The sequence below is a fragment of the Camelina sativa genome, chromosome 8 (genome assembly GCF_030686135.1).
Source record: "Camelina sativa cultivar CO46 ecotype springtype chromosome 8, ASM3068613v1".
NCBI lineage: Eukaryota > Viridiplantae > Streptophyta > Magnoliopsida > Brassicales > Brassicaceae > Camelina > Camelina sativa.
In genome coordinates, this window is record NC_141887.1 from 18,028,244 (window position 1) to 18,047,903 (window position 19,660).

The window sequence follows — 19,660 nt, forward strand, 5'->3', positions numbered from 1 at the left end:
CACGACCTGACCCGCTTTTTTAATAATAAATAATAAATAATAATCTAAACTAGTGGTCCTATACCCACTAGCCACCTAACCACAAACAACCAACAGCGAAAATAGCCAACAATACCACTAAACCAATAGATAACCAATAATAACATCACAATATCCAATAATCCAAACAACATGAACCATAGAACCAGTAACCTAAACCACATTCTAATGATTCAACTCCAGCAACCTAGCAAGGCCAAACAACAACCAACTGAATCACTAGAACATCCTCCTCTTCATTGTCTTGATTCCACGATCACAATTTGCCTTTACCTGCACCACAAAGATGCATGAGTATTTAATAAACATTCAATAAGGCAATCCTCCCATCTACTGGGCTATACACACAAGCAATAGAGACATCTCTAACTATCAACCAACAATCAATAACCAAACCACAACAAACCAGGACTCTGCATCGACCGAGGCCAACCCATGCATCAACCGACACTAACTAGGGTTGCATCGACCGACACAAGCTTGCATCAACCGATGCAAGGTTCACTCGCATCGAGCGACACGCACACTGCATCGACCGATGCATGCTCGAAATTGCACGAAATCCCTAATTGCATCGATCGACGCCTCCACATGGCATCGACCGATGCTCCTAGGTCAATCTGTGCCGTCCTCGCATTGCATCGACCGACGCACGAGGTGCATCGACTGACGCACATGCCGAGCATCATTTTTCCCCGAAGCTTCTCGCCGGATCTCCGTCCCTAAGCCATCAAAACACACAAACCAAAGCCATAAAAGCTTCCCAAAGCCTCTAGCGACTCAACAGCGTACTAACAAGCCAATAAAACACATAAAACAATCAGATCAGAGAAATCTCCAGCTTAAATAAGTCATGGTCATGCACTTACCTTTGCCCAAGAAGATTCTGAACCACAAACAAGAAGAAACACGCTCCTAGGACGCTCCCACAACGATCCCTGCTACAGATCTCTATAGGAACAACCTCAGATCTCCAAGAACTCCCAAGAACACTCACAAAACTCTTTCTCTCTTTCTTTTTCTATAGAAACGGCCAAACCTCGGCCAACACACGAGTTCCTGCATTAATAAGCAGTTACAGGATTTCCCTAACCGCAAAACGCAACGTTTAGCTTAAACTTGTTCGCGAGAACCAACCTTGTGCATCGGTCGATGCATCCCCTAAACCGGGATTTCTGTTCGCGGATGTTACACTTTGCAATAATGTAACACCCGTGAACCAAAACTCTGCGTTTTGGGGGTGGGTGTCGATCGATACCAAGGGTGGTGTCGGTCGACACCAATGTTTTTCTGGTTCGACCAGATTGATTTAATTATTTATTTGGACCAGTTTGGTTTAGGGAAAACCAGTAAACCGAGTTATGTAAGTCAATTGTCGAGAGGAAGGGTTTTGGGAATTGTCTTGTTCGTCGTTTATCGTTTTTGAGAGGAAAATGAGAGAAATAGTGTTCTTGAGCTTTTGGGAGGAGATTGGTGAGATTCTTGGCTGTTCTTGAGAGATTTGAGGCTAAGGAGGAGCTAGAAGGTTGCTAGGAGGGTTGGATTCATTGCTATTGGTCTGAATCTTCCTGCAAAGAGGTGAGAGCATGACCATGGCTGATCTAAGTCTGTGATTCCTTGTTCTTGCTTGTTTGTTGCTGTTTTGTGTGTTTTTCTTGCTGGGATTGATTGCTACAGGTCCCTACGGACGTATATGGTTTGAGTTTTGAGTATTGGGCGATTTGGAAGAGTTTGGGAAGCTTCGTGCAGATCGCGGTTGCAGAGGTAGTGTCGATCGACACCAGTGAAGCGACATCGATCGACATTGTGGGGTAGTGTCGGTCGACACCAAGAGCTAGTGTCGATCGACACTTGGCTGGTGTCGGTCGACACCTCCCTTCCAACGAGATGATGTTTGCTTTCCTGGTTTGTATGTTTGTTTGTATTGATTGTTTGGAAATTGGTATCACAGTTTCTTGTGTGTATAGCCCAATAGATGGGAGGATTGCCTCACTGAGTGTTTATCAAATACTCATGCGTCTCAATATGTGTTTGTGGTGCAGGTAAAGGCAAAGTGTGATCGTGGAATCCATGCAATGAAGAGGAGGATATTCTAGGGACTCGCTTGGTTGTTGTCTGGCATTGCTAGGTTGCTAGAGTTGGGTCATTAGAACATTGCTAGGTTGCTGGTTCTATGTTTCCTGTTGTTTGACTATTGGAATGGTTATGTTTTGAATAATGGTTATTTATTATTGGATATTATTTGGTTATTGGATTATTGGTATTGTTATCCGCTGTTGAATGTGTTTGTGGTTAGGTGGCTAGTGGGTATGAGACCACTAGTTGTAGATTATTATTATTATTATTATTATTATTATTATTATTATTATTATTATTATTATTATTATTATTATTATTATTATTATTATTATTATTATTATTATTATTATTATTATTATTATTATTATTATTATTATTATTATTATTATTATTATTATTATTATTATTATTATTATTATTATTATTATTATTATTATTATTATTATTATTATTATTATTATTATTATTATTATTTATTATTTATAAAAAAACGGGTCGGGTCGTTTCAAATAGAAACTAAACCCTAAGAAGACTAGTAAACGATGAATCTAAGGAAAAATTAAACAAAGAAAACTTGAAGATGTTGAAGCAATTCACATGATAGAGCTTCATAATTATAACCAATTCATGAATCTAGAAATAAGTCAGAGAAGGTGAAACAAAATTTGTCAATTCAATCGGAGAAGATAAGTAAATCTTAGTCAATTAACACATGCCCAAAACAGATGCTTAAAATCCTTCTTTTATTCCATCAAAAAAATCGCTAAGAAATGAAAATAGAACTTTTCACAGGCCTTGGGAATTTCAGGATTACCTTCAGAGCTTTGCAGTGAGTGATGGAGGTCGTAGTCATGATGTTCATTTTGGAATCGAAATCACAAATCCATAAGTCGTAGTGAGGAACTTCTTTCCGAAGGCATAGTGACGAGAGAGAATCGAGATCCGTTATCACCATCGGCCATCGTAGAAACTGAGAAAAGAGTGACAGAGAAGCGAGAAAGGTCTTGAGAAGGGTAAATACGCCTTTTCACATCTGAAAAAGCCTATATCTATAAGCACGGTAAGAAAATCCTAATTGGAGAATACCCATGCAAAATGCTTATCTCGTAAATAACTCTATATATATATTTGTAATTTAATAATTTTTAAAAATCTATATCTATAATATATAAGACATTAATTAAGAAATAATTAATGTATATTATAATTGTTTTTATAAAACGTTATATCTATATTTACATTTTTAGTTTCAACAGTTTTAATTGGCTATTTTGAGCTAATCTATTTAAGCTGTTGACAAAAAATTCAATATTTTTTAAATTAATATAATATAGATCATCATACTAAAATAAAATAATAATATATATTATAAACGTTATATCTACATTTCTATTTTAATTTTAATATTTTTAATGTATTGAATAAATTATTATATTAGTTTAAATAATAACATTAATAAGTTACATATAAATATTATCTTATAACAAATAAATTAATATTTTATGAAATCATAATTTTTTGACACTTTTTAAAAAAAAATTAATTATATAAAATTATTTTAATATATATTAATATTTTAGAGGTAAATGCTTGACAAATACTTGAAATGAGAGCATAGAGGAAGAAAGCATATGAGAGCGTATGCAATTTCTAAATGCTCTTTTTATATGCTATTTTAAAAAAGCACTTCCAATCTGGTTGAATTTTTTTTTTTGGACTCTGGTTTTGTTTATTTGTTTTTTTTTCCGGTTTTGATAAAATGTGTTATATTGAAATTTAGGTATGAAAGATCGTATTCTACAAGTTCGAGTTAATTTTGGTTGTTTTCTCTAAATTTGTTTGGTTTTAGTTTAATTTAATGTGATTCGGTTTCTGTTCAACTTGGTTTTTATTTTTGGTTTTTTGTTTGTTTTCAAAAACATTGTTAAGTATAAACAAAATGATTACCTAATTCTATGATTATTAAATTTTTACTTTTATATAATGTTTTATTGATAGAATAATTATATGTTTCTTCTTTTTGCAAGTAGAAAGTAAAAGTGAAAATCATGATTTAAATTAACATGTTCAAAAGGTTGAATGAGCATTCATCCAAGTTTTTTAGCCACTGAAACGAATAAGTTGAAAAACCAAAAAACGTTGGAAATTTATACTAATTTATCATTATTGTGAATCATTTTCACTTTCTTACGTGAAATATATTTCATTTGATAACTACATTTGGTTTTGCCAAAGTAAATAGATATCTTTTACACTGTATTAGGGATCTTGGTAGGGTGACTCAATTTTATTAGGGGTCTTGGGAAATTAAAAAGTTAGGACCTTTAATAAGAAATTTAAACCATTTATTTCTAATATAATCAAAAATTAATTAATTTTTTTTTTGCTTAAATTTTTATTTGGGGCCTTTTTTACTAACTATTTTGTACAATTATGAACTTTTTATTTTTGACTCTCAAATGGGCTCCAAGCTATCAGTCGTACTTATGGCCCTATGCCCTCAGTCGGCCTTGCTTCTTGGAAATGTATTGGGCTTGTTATAAAGATATTATAGTACAATCTTTTCTAATATGTAATTTAAACGAAGTCTTTTGTTGCAATAAAACCCTATTTTTTGCTATTTATTTCATTGTAGCCACCTCACTTTTTATCTGATAGGATACATGTTCTCACAAAAATCGTCATCAAAATCTCCTTCACTGGTAAGTATTTCTGGCTATCCAGTAATATATTCGCTTTAATGGTTAGATGATTTACACACAAATATTTGTGCTTAGATGAGGCAGATAATTTAGATAGGATAACATAAATCTGCATTGTTTTATGTAATTTTAGGAGCGATTACAAGTTTTGTATCTGAACATATATGAATTTTTTTGACATATAAAAATCTGAATTGAAAAATAATTCATAAAAAATATTATTTGTATTTTAAGCAAATATTTGCGTATACTCCGAGCAGGTTTGATGAAAAACTATTGTTTTTTTCCGAAAATTTGATTACTTTTTTTCTTTTAAACTTTTAGTAATTTTTTTTATTATCAGCACTCATTAGATATGTTACAAAAAAAAACTTGGTCCAAAATTGCTTAAAGTTTTTCCTATAAAAATAAAGATGTCTTCTTCTACTTTATGATTAATATGTAGTAGATGGTTCATTTAAAATTTTCTTAAACTTTTGCTGAGAATGGAGTCGAACACCGTGTTAGATTTGTAAAGATGCACTAAAAGATCTATAAACCTTCTCTTTGAGTTCAAAGTTGACATCTATGTAATGGATTTTGTGTTTATTATACATACATTCTTGAATAGTTATATCATTTTTAGTTTTTTTGAAAATACTTTTTTTTTTCATTTTCATATGAACCATATGTTCTCTCAAAAAAAAAAAAAATCCATGTTATCAAGTACATATGTGTTTTTTTTGTCTGCACACTTGAGTGAAGTTTTGTACGAATAAAAAGTTTTTATCAGTTTATTTTGGTAAATATATATCCTAATACAACTACACTGGATTAGATGTGTCTTTTTCCTTCTTTTTGTTTTCTTTTTGTTTTTGACCCACTAGATAAAGATGTCGTTTGTGTCCAATTTTATACTTGTAAATTAACGGATACAGTTTTTTGTTCAATTTTGAAGTCATTGTGATTTGTTGTAGCTCCCTCCGAAATAATGCCCGTCAAATGGTACGTTTGATATTTAAAGAAACGGAAGAATCATTCTTGATTTTTTATTTAGAAATTTTTACGTTAACCTCTTTTTCATTCTTTGGTTTCTCTTTCTAGGCTTTTGTACTGGAAACCAAATCAAGGATCAGCAGTTAACAGCCAAATCCTAAAGGAAACTACAAAATGCATAGAGAGCCTCAATGGCGTCAAATAAGAAAAATGGAAAGCCACTCTCCATTATTACAAGCCCAACCTGCGAGACGAGTCTAATCGAGCGGAGTTCCCTAGTGAAGTTGTGGGGGTTTCGCTTCCGGAGGAGCCAAGTAAGTACTATTTCGTCATCAGGACACAGAGGATTGTCATGGAGGCAGATTTGTCGTTTCAACTGATCATCCAGAGGCTCAATTCTTACACACCCAAGCTCTCGTTTGACTTTGAAGGGTTTCAGTATCAACTTGGTGATTTCCGATTGAGACTTGGTAAAGTTATTCCTACTCATGCCCTGACCGTTAGAGGCATAGTCATGGAGGTAACAAATGTTATAGCATTTGAGTAAACTGAGATATATGGTTTTATAAAATATGTTGTTGATGATTTAATTCTAGTTAAAATGTTGATGCATGCACTTGCATTTTGTAACTCATATTGGTAAAAATTTGTTTGTGTGTGTGTGTATTATTCAGGTTGAGTATCTTCCTATATCATCGATGGAAGTGGCAAGAAAAGTGAAGGAGGAGTTCTTGGCGATATGGGAAGAAGCTTTGTCGAAAAGATCGTTGTCGGGTAAGTTTAAGAACATAGACTTCAACTTTGGGATGTTTGAACTTGGAGACAACTACACTCCGAAGCACACCGCTGTTCGATATGCTTTCTTCGTGGATAATTTGATGGCAGCAATCAAAACTGGGTTTTGATGTATTAGTGATTTTAGAGGTCAATAAGCATTGGAAAAAAAATGGTAACTTAAAAAATGTTTGAAGAACAAGATGTAAAAGTCAGAAAACTTGTGTGATTGGAACAGATTTTGAATTCAGTTTCTCTAGTTTGATTTGAATTCTGATTATGTTTTTTTGTGTGTGCACATTTTGGTTTTATGACTGAATCTTTTTGAATCTTTCAACCCTAAACCCAATATGTAAAATTAGGCCCGACTCAATTATTTTTTGGACCCTGAACTAAAAAAATTTTGGATTCTATTTCCTCATGCTAACAAAATAAAAAGAAAATTTGGACCCTAAAATCAAAAGAAAAAGCCCAAAAATTAAATGGATCCTGTGCATTTGCACTCCATGAACATGTATAGAGCCCGATTTGTGTACAACTAAGGCAACAATGACAAAACTATTCTTAATTATTTTGTAAACACAAAATAAAACCATAGAAAATGTTGGATGAGTGCTCTTGGGATTACAGTAATTGTGTCAGTTATGGAGTTGGGTTTAAGACCCATATATGAAGAGAATCCTAAACGCAGAATCGAAATGCAAAAGGGAGTTTTGGAAGGTGGTTGCATGTTTCTTCCAAACAGAGTTTTAACAAGAGTAGTAAGACCTTCTCCAACGGTGGGTTGTTAGAGGGGGTTACTTTGCTCATATGGATTTCTTCAAAATGTCTTTAGATTTACTCGCCTAAGTTGGATTCTCCTCCGCCTCGATGGGTTCACTTTGCACATGGCCTACTTCTGTTTTTGTATCAGGTCTGCTGATAACTCTCTAATTACATGTTTTAGACATCCTTTTTTGTCCATATTCTGCATTGTATTTACCCTAACCTTAACATTTTTAGGTCATTTACTGTAGGAATCCACATTTAGGCCATTTAGGGTGTTGCATTCTTGCATTTGCACATTTTTGATGAAAACAGGTACTTTAGAGCCTAAAATGGAGAGAAACAAGGTCAAACCCGAGCATATACCCGAAGGAGCCATGGAGAAGGAAGAACAGTCCGAACACCAACCCGATCAAAAAGGATCCAAGGGCAGGAAGAACAACCCGAAGACCTATCCGAGGAGTAACCCGACCACATCCTCGAGCACCGCCTTGAGCAGACCCTCAGGCAGGACTGGGCATCTAGGTTTAATGGGTTTCCTTATATAAACCTCCCTCTCCTTCCTCTCGCCCTAGCATGCTGCAGACCCTCAAACCATAGAGCGAGAGCTTATGAGAGATATCTTGAGCGACTCAATCACTTTTTCCACTTTGTTAAGATTTATTTTACATTTCTTTGGCTATTCTTTTAGATTTATACTCTGTACTCTTTTACTTCTATCTTATTTTCAATACAATGCAATTTTCGTTTATCTATGTTTTTATGTTTTCTGCAATGAGATATGAGTAGTGAAACAAAGTTTATAGGGATGGGATAAACGATTTTGTGTTCTTGATCGGTTAGGATGTCTTAGCTTGATTGTTTATGTTTTATAAATTCCTTTCTAGATTGGTGTTCTTAATGCTATCAATAGACCGAGAGGTTGAGATTAGATCTAGGGTGTTTTACCACCGAGAGGTGTAGATGAAATGCTTGAATCAATCAATGCTAGAGATTTACTCACTTAGCCTAAGAGATTAGATGTGTAAGGAGTTTATTGACAATAATGAATCGGTTTGTGTTGCCTGCTTGGTCATGTTTCTCCAACGAGAGTTGGGTAGGGGAGTGATCAAGGTTGATTGTTTCTATCACGAGAGTGTTTTAACAAGATTTTAGAGATTCATTGTCTAGGGAATATTTGCTTGAGGCATGTAGGACATCCATACTGGTCAGGATCACTTAGGAGTCAATTACCCCATCCTTAAGAGCTTTCGCATTTTGACTGTTTACATTTTTATTCATAACTCGACCCCATACCCGAACTGGTACTCGATCACCAGCTTCGTGTACACCTTCGAGCTGTTCATACTCTTTTTGTTTACCCGATCACCCCACCCGATCCTGTACTCGAGTGCTTGCATTGAGTGCTTAGGTCGTGTGGTTCTTGTTTATTTACTTTCTTTTATTTATTTTAGGATTGTTATATTAAACCCATTTATTGCTTGGCTTGACTTGCATAGTTCTGATCATATCTCATCTGCTAGCATAACAACCATTTGGATTGATAACCCTTTGTACTACAACTGCATAGGGAATTGATACCCTGGGTGAAAATCCTGTTATCATCTGCTTCTTTCTCTTTAAAATCTCACTTTCATCTGCTTCTAAAGGGTCATGTAGACTGTGTTCCTGACATGTCTTGAGCGCTTATGGTTGAATCTTAGACTTTTGATGCGGTTGATGGGAAGCAAGCAAGAAGAACCAATTCGTCTAGCCCACTAGGAGAGCTTTTTGACCATGGTTGTGATGAACTTGGTTGTGTGTTAGAAACAATGGCATATGGGAGCAGTGCTATGTGTGGAAGAGATACTTTCTGGTTTTGGGTTATTTTCAGCTGTTCCATTTTTTGGAGCAACATGGGAACAGTAAGTGTTTTTTATTTCAAGTTTAACTCTGATTAATCGTTGAGAATCTCTAATTGAAACTGACTATTTTTGTAGGTTGGTGGTGAATGATGTATGGAATGATGACTTATGAATGAATGGATGTCAGGGTGTTTCAATTCCCCTTGTGCAATTGTAGTATAAGAGGTGTCAATCCAATCTGAGTGTTTGTGAACAATCAAGATGTGCATATGAGTCTAAGTCAAGCCAGATGTAAAGGATGTTTGTCACTAACAATCCTATTATGAAATGTTAAGTGCAGAAAGTAAAGCTACAAGAACTAGGAGCTAAATGCAAATGAAACAAAGTGATTATAACAAACAGAAATAGAAACTATGGGAATGCAAGTATTGAACTAATGCAAGGTAAGTAATGAACAGGATACTAAATGAATACAACAGAAATGCAACAAGGGTGAAACAGGACAAACACAAATCATAAACACAAGTTCTGGGTTGGAACTCAAGCAAGCACTCGATCGAGTGCTGATCGAGTGCAGGGTCGAGCTGGACAAATACGCAAAACAGAGCAACACAAGAAAAACAGAGCAATACCAAAACGAATCAAACAAAGATCAAACAACAGGATTTAAGCTAAGAAATCAATAAACAAGGAAGGTCTTGAGGAGGGATTCATGGGCTGGACTATGATTGAAGTCATCTAACTTGGTCAACAAATCTCAAACAACTTGAGCTAATCTCTAGACATATATTTCTAAGACATGTTTAATCCACTCTCATGGCAAGAAACAATCAAACTCATGCATCTCTAGACTTGTTCTCACAAAATAAAGAATCTACACAAGCAGGCATTAAGCAATATGTTAAAAATCAAACAAGACTTCTAATCTCTTAGCAAGCCTAATGATAGTCTCTAGATCTAGCCTTATCTATGCTCCTTAGACATTGGTGTGATGCTAAGAGGCTTGAAATCAGATCCTACCCTCTCAGATATAGGATCAGCATTAAGAACATCTAGCCTAGAAGAGATCTACAACAATCAATCTTGACCAAATCAAACAAACCACAAACACAGCCCAGCCTAACCCATCCTCAAGATCCTAAGCAACTACTCACAAGAATACATGATGAACATCAAAATCATAAACCCAAAAAATGATGAAACTTGCATGATTAGATAGATAAAGCAAAGATCTACAATATTGAAGAAGGAATCAAACACGAATTCTTAATATCTTGAAAGTTATGGAACCAACAAAATCCAAGAATTCTTTGTTTTTCTCCTTCAAGGAGGTACAAGATCTAAAAATAAAAGTGCAAAAGGAATAATTCCCAAAAAGGTAAAAACTAGGTTTTTGACTCTCTAAAAAGCTGGACTCTTTTGGTGGCTGCAGGTACAAGCCCTTATATAGAAAAAGTAGTGGAAGCCCTAAAAACGCTAAAAGACAAAATAGGCAGGCGGCTCGACCAACTCGACCTGGTGCTCGGTCGAGTGACCGGTCGAGTTGGCTCCTCTTGTGCTCCTCCCACTCGGTCGAGTCCCTCTCAGCACACGGTCGAGTGTCTGGTCGAGTGGGCAGTCGAGTTGGACTCCAGACCTTGGTTCTTCAGCCTTAGCTCTCTTGCTTTCTCCTCATGATTGCTTCACTTCTCCTCAGCATTGCTTCCATGCTCCTTAAGCTCCAAAATCACCTGTTTGTGCATGAAAAGATGTAAATGCAATGCAACTAAACTCTAATGCAAGAACAGTCCTAAAGCTATGCAATAATGGTCAAAATGGATAGCAAAAGAGGCAAAAGATGTGAATATATTAAGGGAAAACAGGGTGAAATATATGAACATCAACACCCCCAAACTTAGTCTTTGCTTGCCCTCAAACAAATGAACAAGACATAAGAAGGTAGGTGAGGTTTGAAAGTGGGATCTCAGCTCCTAAAGCTTGCAAATAGACCATCTAGAATCAATGTCCAAGTTACTAGTACTATGATGCAAGTTGAATGAGCTGTACTTAAAGATTTTAGACAAGCATATCACAACCTTTACTGATTTGAGCCTTAGATGTCCACATGCATTCAAATCAACCATTTCCTTTAACATTCATTAATCAAGAACATGAATCAATTATATGCAATGCTTAAACTCATTTGGCTTGGCAGTAAAAGGGTTAGAGACAATGATGGTCTCTCTTTAGAGTGGGGTTTATCAATATCAAGGTTCTCTCATAAAAAATGGATTGAGCTTTAGAAGAATGCTAAAGGTAAGAACACTTAGACACATACAAGAACAAAACCTTGTCTACCCAAAGGCACCCAAAGTGTTTATCCTATCAATCTAAACCCAATTGATCCTAGTGCTACCCTTTAACTTCTTCTCTTCTCTTTCACCCTTTTCTCTTTTGATTTTAAACTCTTAGGAGAGGTTTCTTATTTGATCTTTCTAGTGGAATGAGAGATTCTTACTTATTTGCTATGGTTCTCTTTTCTTCTTATTCTTAAGACATATAAGCATTTTGCTAGACTTTTCTTTTCTTTCTTTTCTTTAACTGAAACTATCTTTAAACAATATCATACTTCCCATTCTTTCACTAGACTTTGATTTTACTTAAAAACATTCCCCTCCTAAAGACTCTAACCTTTTCTTTCTCTTCTCCTCTTTTCTTTTCTTTCTTTTTCAAACAACCAAATCCCAAACCCAACAATGAAATCACCTAGTCCTATCTAGTTTGGAAAATGCAAACTAGAACTACACAAGGCATTATTCTTGTCAGTTCAAACCTAACACTTTCTACCAAGCTCAATCCCAAAAAGGCCTCACACACTCAAGAATAAGCATGACTTGAAAGAAGGGTTGGTTAAGGGTATTGGAAACTGATTTTAATGATTCAGTCAGCTACTTGGATCAACAAGAGTGGTAAAAAGGAGAAAGATGATCCAAATATGTATATGGTATCCATGAGTTTAAAGCAATGCACACATTGATATTTAACAGTCAATATTAAGTTCTTATAAGTAGGAAATGGCATCAAATCACAACATGCTTCAATTTAGACCAAATGCAATGCAGGGAATTCAAGGCTTGGTTCAATCTTATGCTTCTAACAACTCAACTAGCATCAAAGTACTATTAACTTGGGCATTAATCCTAGTCTAGTGAATTAAACAAGCTAACAAGGCAAAACTCATCATAGATCCCTAATGCAAATATTATACAATCCTACATGAAACATGCTAAACAAGATGCTACTATGCAATGCAAACTACATGAACACTCTTTTTTTATAAAGAATTTTGCAAAAAATTTCAAATTTTTAGGGTTTTTCTATGCCTTAGATGCTATGCAAGTATTAACATGATGATGCTAAAAATTTGAAATAAGAAAACAAAACACAACATCAAATGCTATCTCAAACCCTCCCCCAAACTTAAATCACACAGTCCTCTGTGTGAAAGAAATTTGTAAGAGGATTGAAGATTAAAAACAAAACACAACATCAAATGCTATGGTATTTACAAGGGAAGGTGATAGTGGTACCTCAAGGATTGGAGAAGAAACTGTCCACATCCTCTTGCATGCTGTCAAAAGTGTAGTTGGGGTCTTGTTGACGACTTGGAGGTGGAGATTGGGGCAGCTCGACGATGGGAATCGACCGGGACTCGGTCGAGTACGTGCTCGAGTGGGGGGGTCGAGCTGGACCGCGAGTGTCAAAATTCTGACCTTGCTGCTGGTAGAACTGCTGGTAGAGTGCTGGATCCATGAAGTACTGGGGTGGGATGGGAGGGTAACCTGGATATCCTGGATAAGCAGCTGGAGGTGGGAAGCCATATGGTGATCTGGGCTGGAACTCGGCCGAGTGCATCTGGGGTGCTCGGTCGAGTGGGTGCTCGAGTGACCCGGTCGAGTGCCTCGAAAATTGTTGTTCTCGGCTACTTGAACTCCTCTTCCTCTGATTGGGCTCGTACATTGAAGCTCTAGCTGGTTCCACAGGGTTTGCAACTCTTGAGAGTGCTCTAGTTGAGCTACTCCTCCTCAAAGGGCTTGAATGGCTTGGAGATGAGTCTGCACTCTTCAGCTCAGCAATCTCCTTTTTTAGGCCCTTGATGGACTTAGCCATATTGGTCACCTTCTTCTTAAGCTTATCAAACCTCTTCCCATGCCACTTGCTCCACTTTTGTAGGAGAGTTAACCTCTTGCTAGTCTCTCTCACTCCTCTACTATCCCTTGGGTTGGGCTCATAGTCTTCAAAGTAAAATTGCTCCTCCCCATCAGCCATTTGCACATCTCCAGCTTCATCAACTCTAGGTTGAACTATCCCATCAAACAAGAACTCATCAGCTGGCCAAAAGTCAATGTTTGCTCCTTTTTGAATGGTGGTGAGCTCTTGGTTAGGTAAGATCAACTGTTTTTTCCCAACTGTTGGAAGCTCAAAGTTGAAGATGTGATTTCCTTGATGCATTTCCTTGGCCAATATGAGAGTGGAAGTGAGGTAGCTTGAGTCAATCCATCTTGGCAAAACCTTCTCTCCTTTAAGTGGGACCTTGGCAGCTTGTAGTATTGGAGTGATGATGCCTCCAATGGCTAAGGCTCCTCTTGACCCTTTGTTTTGTAGCTTGCCTACCCAACTTCTCAAATATATCATGTGGTCAATAAGCACCATTGCAAGGTCAGTCTCCACAGTGGTCCCAAGAATGATAGTTCCATTTCTTGCCTCAAGGATGATTCCATTGAGAGCCATGTCAATTACCTTGAGCTCACCCTCATTGAGATTTCCAGTCTCCTTCCTAGCAAAGAATGTATTTGCTAAGGCCTTGTGAAAGTACCTTAGGACTGGGCTTCTTATCTTTGAACTCTTGGTCTTGGAGGATGAATAGGTGATGTTGTCTCCAATGGTTTCCCAAATGGCATAGAGCTCCTCTCTTGGTATCATCAAGCTCCTATTACTACCAACTTCAAAACCAAACACATTTGCTATCTTCTTCAAGGAAAGCTCATAGTTCTTCCCCTTGATTGTGAAAGCAATATGACCAGCTCCAAACTCATCATCCTTCCTTGCATATGTGTGCAGCTTGACTGTGGCTAGAAACTCACAACTTTCTTCTTTATACCCCTCCATGCAAAGCTCCATGAACTTGGTTAGGTTGCTCTTCTCAAAAAGGTACTCCACATCTTTATCAATGGCTAGCTTCTCCATGGTCTCCTTGTGTGGATACCTAGTTCCCAGGAACTCCATTCTCATGAAGGCTTCATAAAGTTGCCTCTTTGTCAATCCACAAGATTCTGCTTCTCCATCATCCTCTCCCTCTTCTTCTTCACCTTCTTCTTCACTCTCACTCTCAACCTCCTCTTGTTCAATCTCAACTGCTGGCCTCTTCTCTTTGGCCTTGTTTCTCCTCATGAAATCACTAAGAGTTGGCTCCCTTTCTTCTTCACTTTCAGTTCTCTCAGGATCTTCCTCAACTGACTGATTTCTTGAACGCGGCATCTGGCTCGATCGAACACTCGGACCACCACTCGATCGAGTGCATGCTCGAGTGGGGGTCGAGTGGTTCTTCCAGCTTCTCCTCTTGATTGTAGGCGATCATCAAAACGTTCCATGGAGTTTGCAGCCGCTTATTGAGACTTCCTTGTAATCCTTGAAGACATTTTTGAATAGAACATTCAAATTTGAAATGAGAATCTTTGACTTGCTTTTTGCTGCCACTCGACCCCACACTCGACCAGCACGTGGTCGAGCTCCTTGACCAAAGTTTGAAATTTCAAAATTTTTCTTCTTGTTCTTCCCTCCACTCGATCATTCTAGAGAAATGAGAATTGAGTGGGCCTTAGTTCTTTGCCAACTCGGTCGAGTACCTCTCGTGGGCTGGTCGAGTGGGCTTGCGAATCTCCTTCCCCAAGTCCAAATCTCTCCATACCCATCTACACTTTCATTGAAAGGCCTGCCCAACACAAACATAAAACAAAACACATCAAAACTACTAAGAAAATAAAGCATATTTACAAAGGATACCTTAGGGACTTCCTCCCTAGTGAGCTTGTTTAGAGTCACTAAGCTTGACTTTGGCTGCCTTCTTAGGCTTTGTTTAGATACCAAGGAGGTGATGAAATCCTCCCTGGCACTTCTTGATCATTGTGAGTCTGATCCTTGATCACCTCACCCGTAACACACAAACCATATTTCTTCTTGATTTTGAGCCTTGGTCTTGCTTTCCTCAAAGACCTCTTGTTTAGCTCGACTTGGAGATCTTTAACCATACCAGTCAACTCTTGAACTGACCTCTTAAGCTTTTCCACAGAATCTTCTTGAAGAGGGAGATTGTCCTTTGGAGTTGCCACTTCACTTAAACCTTCATGACCACCTTTGTCCTTGATAGTAAAAGGTTGATCATCAATGGTAGGAAGGTTGGTTGGGTTATAGATGTTAAACTTCATAGCTATATCCTCAGAAATGTTCAAGGTCATAAGACCTTCCTTAACATCAATAACAACTCCAACTGTGGCTAAGAATGGCCTCCCAAGGATGATAGGATCTTCAGGTTCCTTGTCCATCTCCAATACCACAAAATCTGTATGAATCCTTGCTCTTCCTATCTTGACTAGAATATTCTCCAATTTGCCAACCACATCTCTATTTGAACCATCAGCTAGGCATATATGAAGGTTGGTGGACTTGAAGTCAGTATGCCCAAGCTTTTGTGCTATAGAATAGGGCATCACACTGATAGATGCTCCCAAGTCACATAAGCACTGGTTGTAATGAAGATAGCTAAGTGTGCAAGGCAGATAGAATGGACCTGGATCCTTAAGCTTAATTGGGATGATTACTCCTCCAAGGTCTTCAAGATCTTTCTCATCTTGAGCTTGAGCTTTCTTCTTTGATAAATCAAGCAAAAAATCCTTATAGAGAGGATATGGATCATACTGTTCCAAGGCAGGTCCTCTCTCTTCTTCTTGGTAAGCAATGGTGATCTCTTGTATGGCCATCACTTCTTCTTGTTTCTCAATCACAACCACTTCCTTCAAAGCCTTCTCTTCCTTTTGTTGCAAAGCCAACATTTGTTTTTTCTCAATGATTTCCCTTAATTCCTTAAGCTTCTGTGCCTTGAAACGTCCTGGGAATGGTAGAGGCGGTTTGTAAGCAGGAGGGATGTACTTAGCAGGCTTGACAGCTTCTGACTCTTCAGCTCGATTAGCCACTCGAACACTCACTCGGTCGAGTGCATGCTCGAGCACCTGGTCGAGTGCAATACCGGAGTCAGTCTACTTTGCACAAACTTCACTTTGAGCTTCAAGAAATTGCCAATCCTCCCCAACTTGATCTTCACTGTCCCCAGTGACTTCCTCTTCAAAGAGATGAATGGCTTTGGCAGTAAACTCCCTTGGGTTTTGAACTGCTTTTCCAGGGAGTTGGGTGGGTTTTGGAGCTGAAGTAGATGCTATATTGCTCTCCATATACTTCACTCTTGAGTTAAGTCCCTCAAACTTCATATTGAGATCATTATATTGTGATGTTAACCTTTGATTCAGCTCACCAAACTGTTTGGCTTCCTCAATTTTTCCATTGGTTTGCCCAATCAACAGCTGTTGTATCATTGCTCTTAGGTCTTGTTCCTGGCCTTGGTTAGTCTGAAACCTTGGTGGGGGACACAATTGGGGCTGGAACACTTGTTGCTGCTGCTTTGGTGCATAGTTGTGCTGTTGTTGAGGCTGAGGAGGTGGATAGACTTGGTCTTGAGGGTTGGCTACATTGGTGCTCCTATAGGAGAGGTTGTTCTGCTTGAAACCTCCACCTTGGTTGCAGCCTTTGTATCCTCCTCCTTGGTTCTGCATATAACACAACTCAGCAAACTCCCTATCTCCTTCCTGGACTGGAGCTTCTTCTTCACCAATGAAGTGAATGGTTTTTGACTGGCTTAGGAGAATCTTGTCAAGCTTCTCATTGACCATCTTTAAATCCTGCTTGTATTTGTCCTCCTGATCAGTGGAGGGGATCCTCATGGTTCTATCATAATCTTCATTATAATTACCATCTGACTGAGCAAGGTTCTCAACCAATTCCCATCCTTCTTCCACATTCTTGTTGAGGAAGTTGCCATTTGAAGCTGTATCAAGAAGCATTCTTATCTTGGGAAGCACTCCTCTATACAAAGTGCTTAGAAGGGACTCATTGCTGAAGCCATGGTGAGGACACTGAGTTTGGAATCCTTTAAACCTCTCCCAAGCTTCACAAAAGCTCTCATTATTCCTTTGAGCAAACCCAGAAATTTCATTCCTCAATCTAGCAGTCCTTGCATTGGAGAAGAACTTGGCCAGAAAAGTTTTTTTGCATGCATCCCATGTGGTTATAGCTCCAGTAGGAAGAGTCTTCTCCAATAGATGAGCTTTGTCTCCAAGGGAAAATGGGAATAGCCTTAACTTGAAGCCATCTTCACTTACTCCATTGATTTTTGTGAGGCCACATATTCTGTCAAACTCATCAAGGTGATCTAGAGGATCCTCCATTGGCAATCCATGAAATTTGTTGGCTTGTATCATGGAGATTAATCCACTCTTTATTTCATAATTATTACTGGCCACAGCAGGAGGCACAATACCAGCTTTTTGGTTGTGTGTGTTAGGTGCATCCCCAACACCAATGTGTCTAGGTCTATGATCATGGTGATCTTGCTGCTCCATGACTACTTGTTCTTCTTGTTGTTGAACTACTCTTCTTTGCTTATGTCTCAAACCCTTTTGTAGCCTGTGGATGTTGTCAATAGGCCTTTGAAGACTGTCTTTGCCTTTTGACCTTGTGTGCATCAACAAACTCGACTACAGACTCGAACAGGTACATAGTCGAGCGCAGGCTCGAGTAGGTGGTCGAGTCAACTGGGAAGTAATGGCTATTTGGATCCGGCTTTTGACTCGATCAGGTGCTCGATCACGGCTCGGTCGATTGGTGGTCGAGTGGGTGGTCGAGTGGGTACCTGAAACTCAAGACAGCCAAGCAAAAGAAGATTCGAGTTCAGTAACTTCACAAGTGCGTAAACGAACTTAATCTTAGACTAATAATGATCCTAAATGTCACAAAACAAACTCAAATGGGCAACAGCGCCAAATTGAAACTGACTATTTTTGTAGGTTGGTGGTGAATGATGTATGGAATGATGACTTATGAATGAATGGATGTCAGGGTGTTTCAATTTCCCTTATGCAATTGTAGTATAAGAGGTGTCAATCCAATCTGAGTGTTTGTGAACAATCAAGATGTGCATATGAGTCTAAGTCAAGCCAGATGTAAAGGATGTTTGTCACTAACAATCCTATTATGAAATGTAAAGTGCAGAAAGTAAAGCTACAAGAACTAGGAGCTAAATGCAAATGAAACAGAGTGATTATAACAAACAGAAATAAAAACTATGTGAATGCAAGTATTGAACTAATGCAAGGTAAGTAATGAACAGGATACTAAATGAATGCAACAGAAATGCGACTAGGGTGAAACAGGACAAACACAAATCATAAACACAAGTTCTGGGTTGGAACTCGAGCAAGCACTCGATCGAGTGCAGGGTCGAGCTGGACAAATACGCAAAACAGAGCAACACAAGAAAAACAGAGCAATACCAAAACGAATCAAACAAAGATCAAACAACAGGATTTAAGCAAAGAAATCAATAAACAAGGAAGGTCTTGAGGAGGGATTCATGGGCTGGACTATGATTGAGGTCATCTAATTTGGTCAACAAATCTCAAACAACTTGAGCTAATCTCTAGACATATATTTCTAAGACATGTTTAATCCACTCTCATGGCAAGAAACAATCAAACTCATGCATCTTTAGACTTGTTCTCACAAAGTAAAGAATCTACACAAGCAGGCATTAAGCAATATGTCAAAAATCAAACAAGACTTCTAATCTCTTAGCAAGCCTAATGATAGTCTCTAGATCTAGCCTTATCTATGCTCCTTAGACATTGGTGTGATGCTAAGAGGCTTGAAATCAGATCCTACCCTCTCAGATATAGGATCAGCATTAAGAACATCTAGCCTAGAAGAGATCTACAACAATCAATCTTGACCAAATTAAACAAACCACAAACACAGCCCAGCCTAACCCATCCTCAAGATCCTAAGCAACTACTCACAAGAACACATGATGAACATCAAAATCATAAACCCAGAAAATGATGAAACTTGCATGATTAGATAGATAAAGCAAAGATCTATAATATTGAAGAAGGAATCAAACACGAATTCTTAATATCTTGAAAGTTATGGGACCAACAAAATCCAAGAATTCTTTGTTTTTCTCCTTCAAGGAGGTACAAGATCTAAAAATAAAAGTGCAAAAGGAATAATTCCCAAAAAGGTAAAAACTAGGTTTTTGACTCTCTAAAAAGCTGGACTCTTTTGGTGGCTGCAGGTACAAGCCCTTATATTGAAAAAGTAGTGGAAGCCCTAAAAACG

At 37.8% G+C, this 19,660-nt stretch overlaps 1 protein-coding gene and 1 non-coding gene across 2 annotated transcripts; both read left to right on the top strand.

Annotated features, from left to right (window-relative positions):
- Positions 1-6,478: 6,478 nt before the first annotated feature.
- LOC147940114 (mediator of RNA polymerase II transcription subunit) lies at positions 6,479-6,700 on the top strand. Its single transcript, XM_087461154.1, has one exon. The coding sequence runs from the start codon at positions 6,494-6,496 to the stop codon at positions 6,698-6,700; it is 207 nt and encodes a 68-aa protein (XP_087317280.1). The 5' UTR covers positions 6,479-6,493.
- Positions 6,701-17,383: 10,683 nt separating this feature from the next.
- Positions 17,384-17,490, top strand: LOC147940115 (small nucleolar RNA R71). Its single transcript, XR_015564824.1, has one exon. It is a non-coding gene; the product is annotated as a small nucleolar RNA R71 (small nucleolar RNA).
- Positions 17,491-19,660: the final 2,170 nt, after the last annotated feature.

What these genes read in the sequence shown, in the direction of transcription:
- LOC147940114 (XM_087461154.1), top strand. Translation starts at nt 6,494, where the DNA reads ATGGAAGTGGCAAGAAAAGTGAAGGAGGAGTTCTTGGCGATATGGGAA.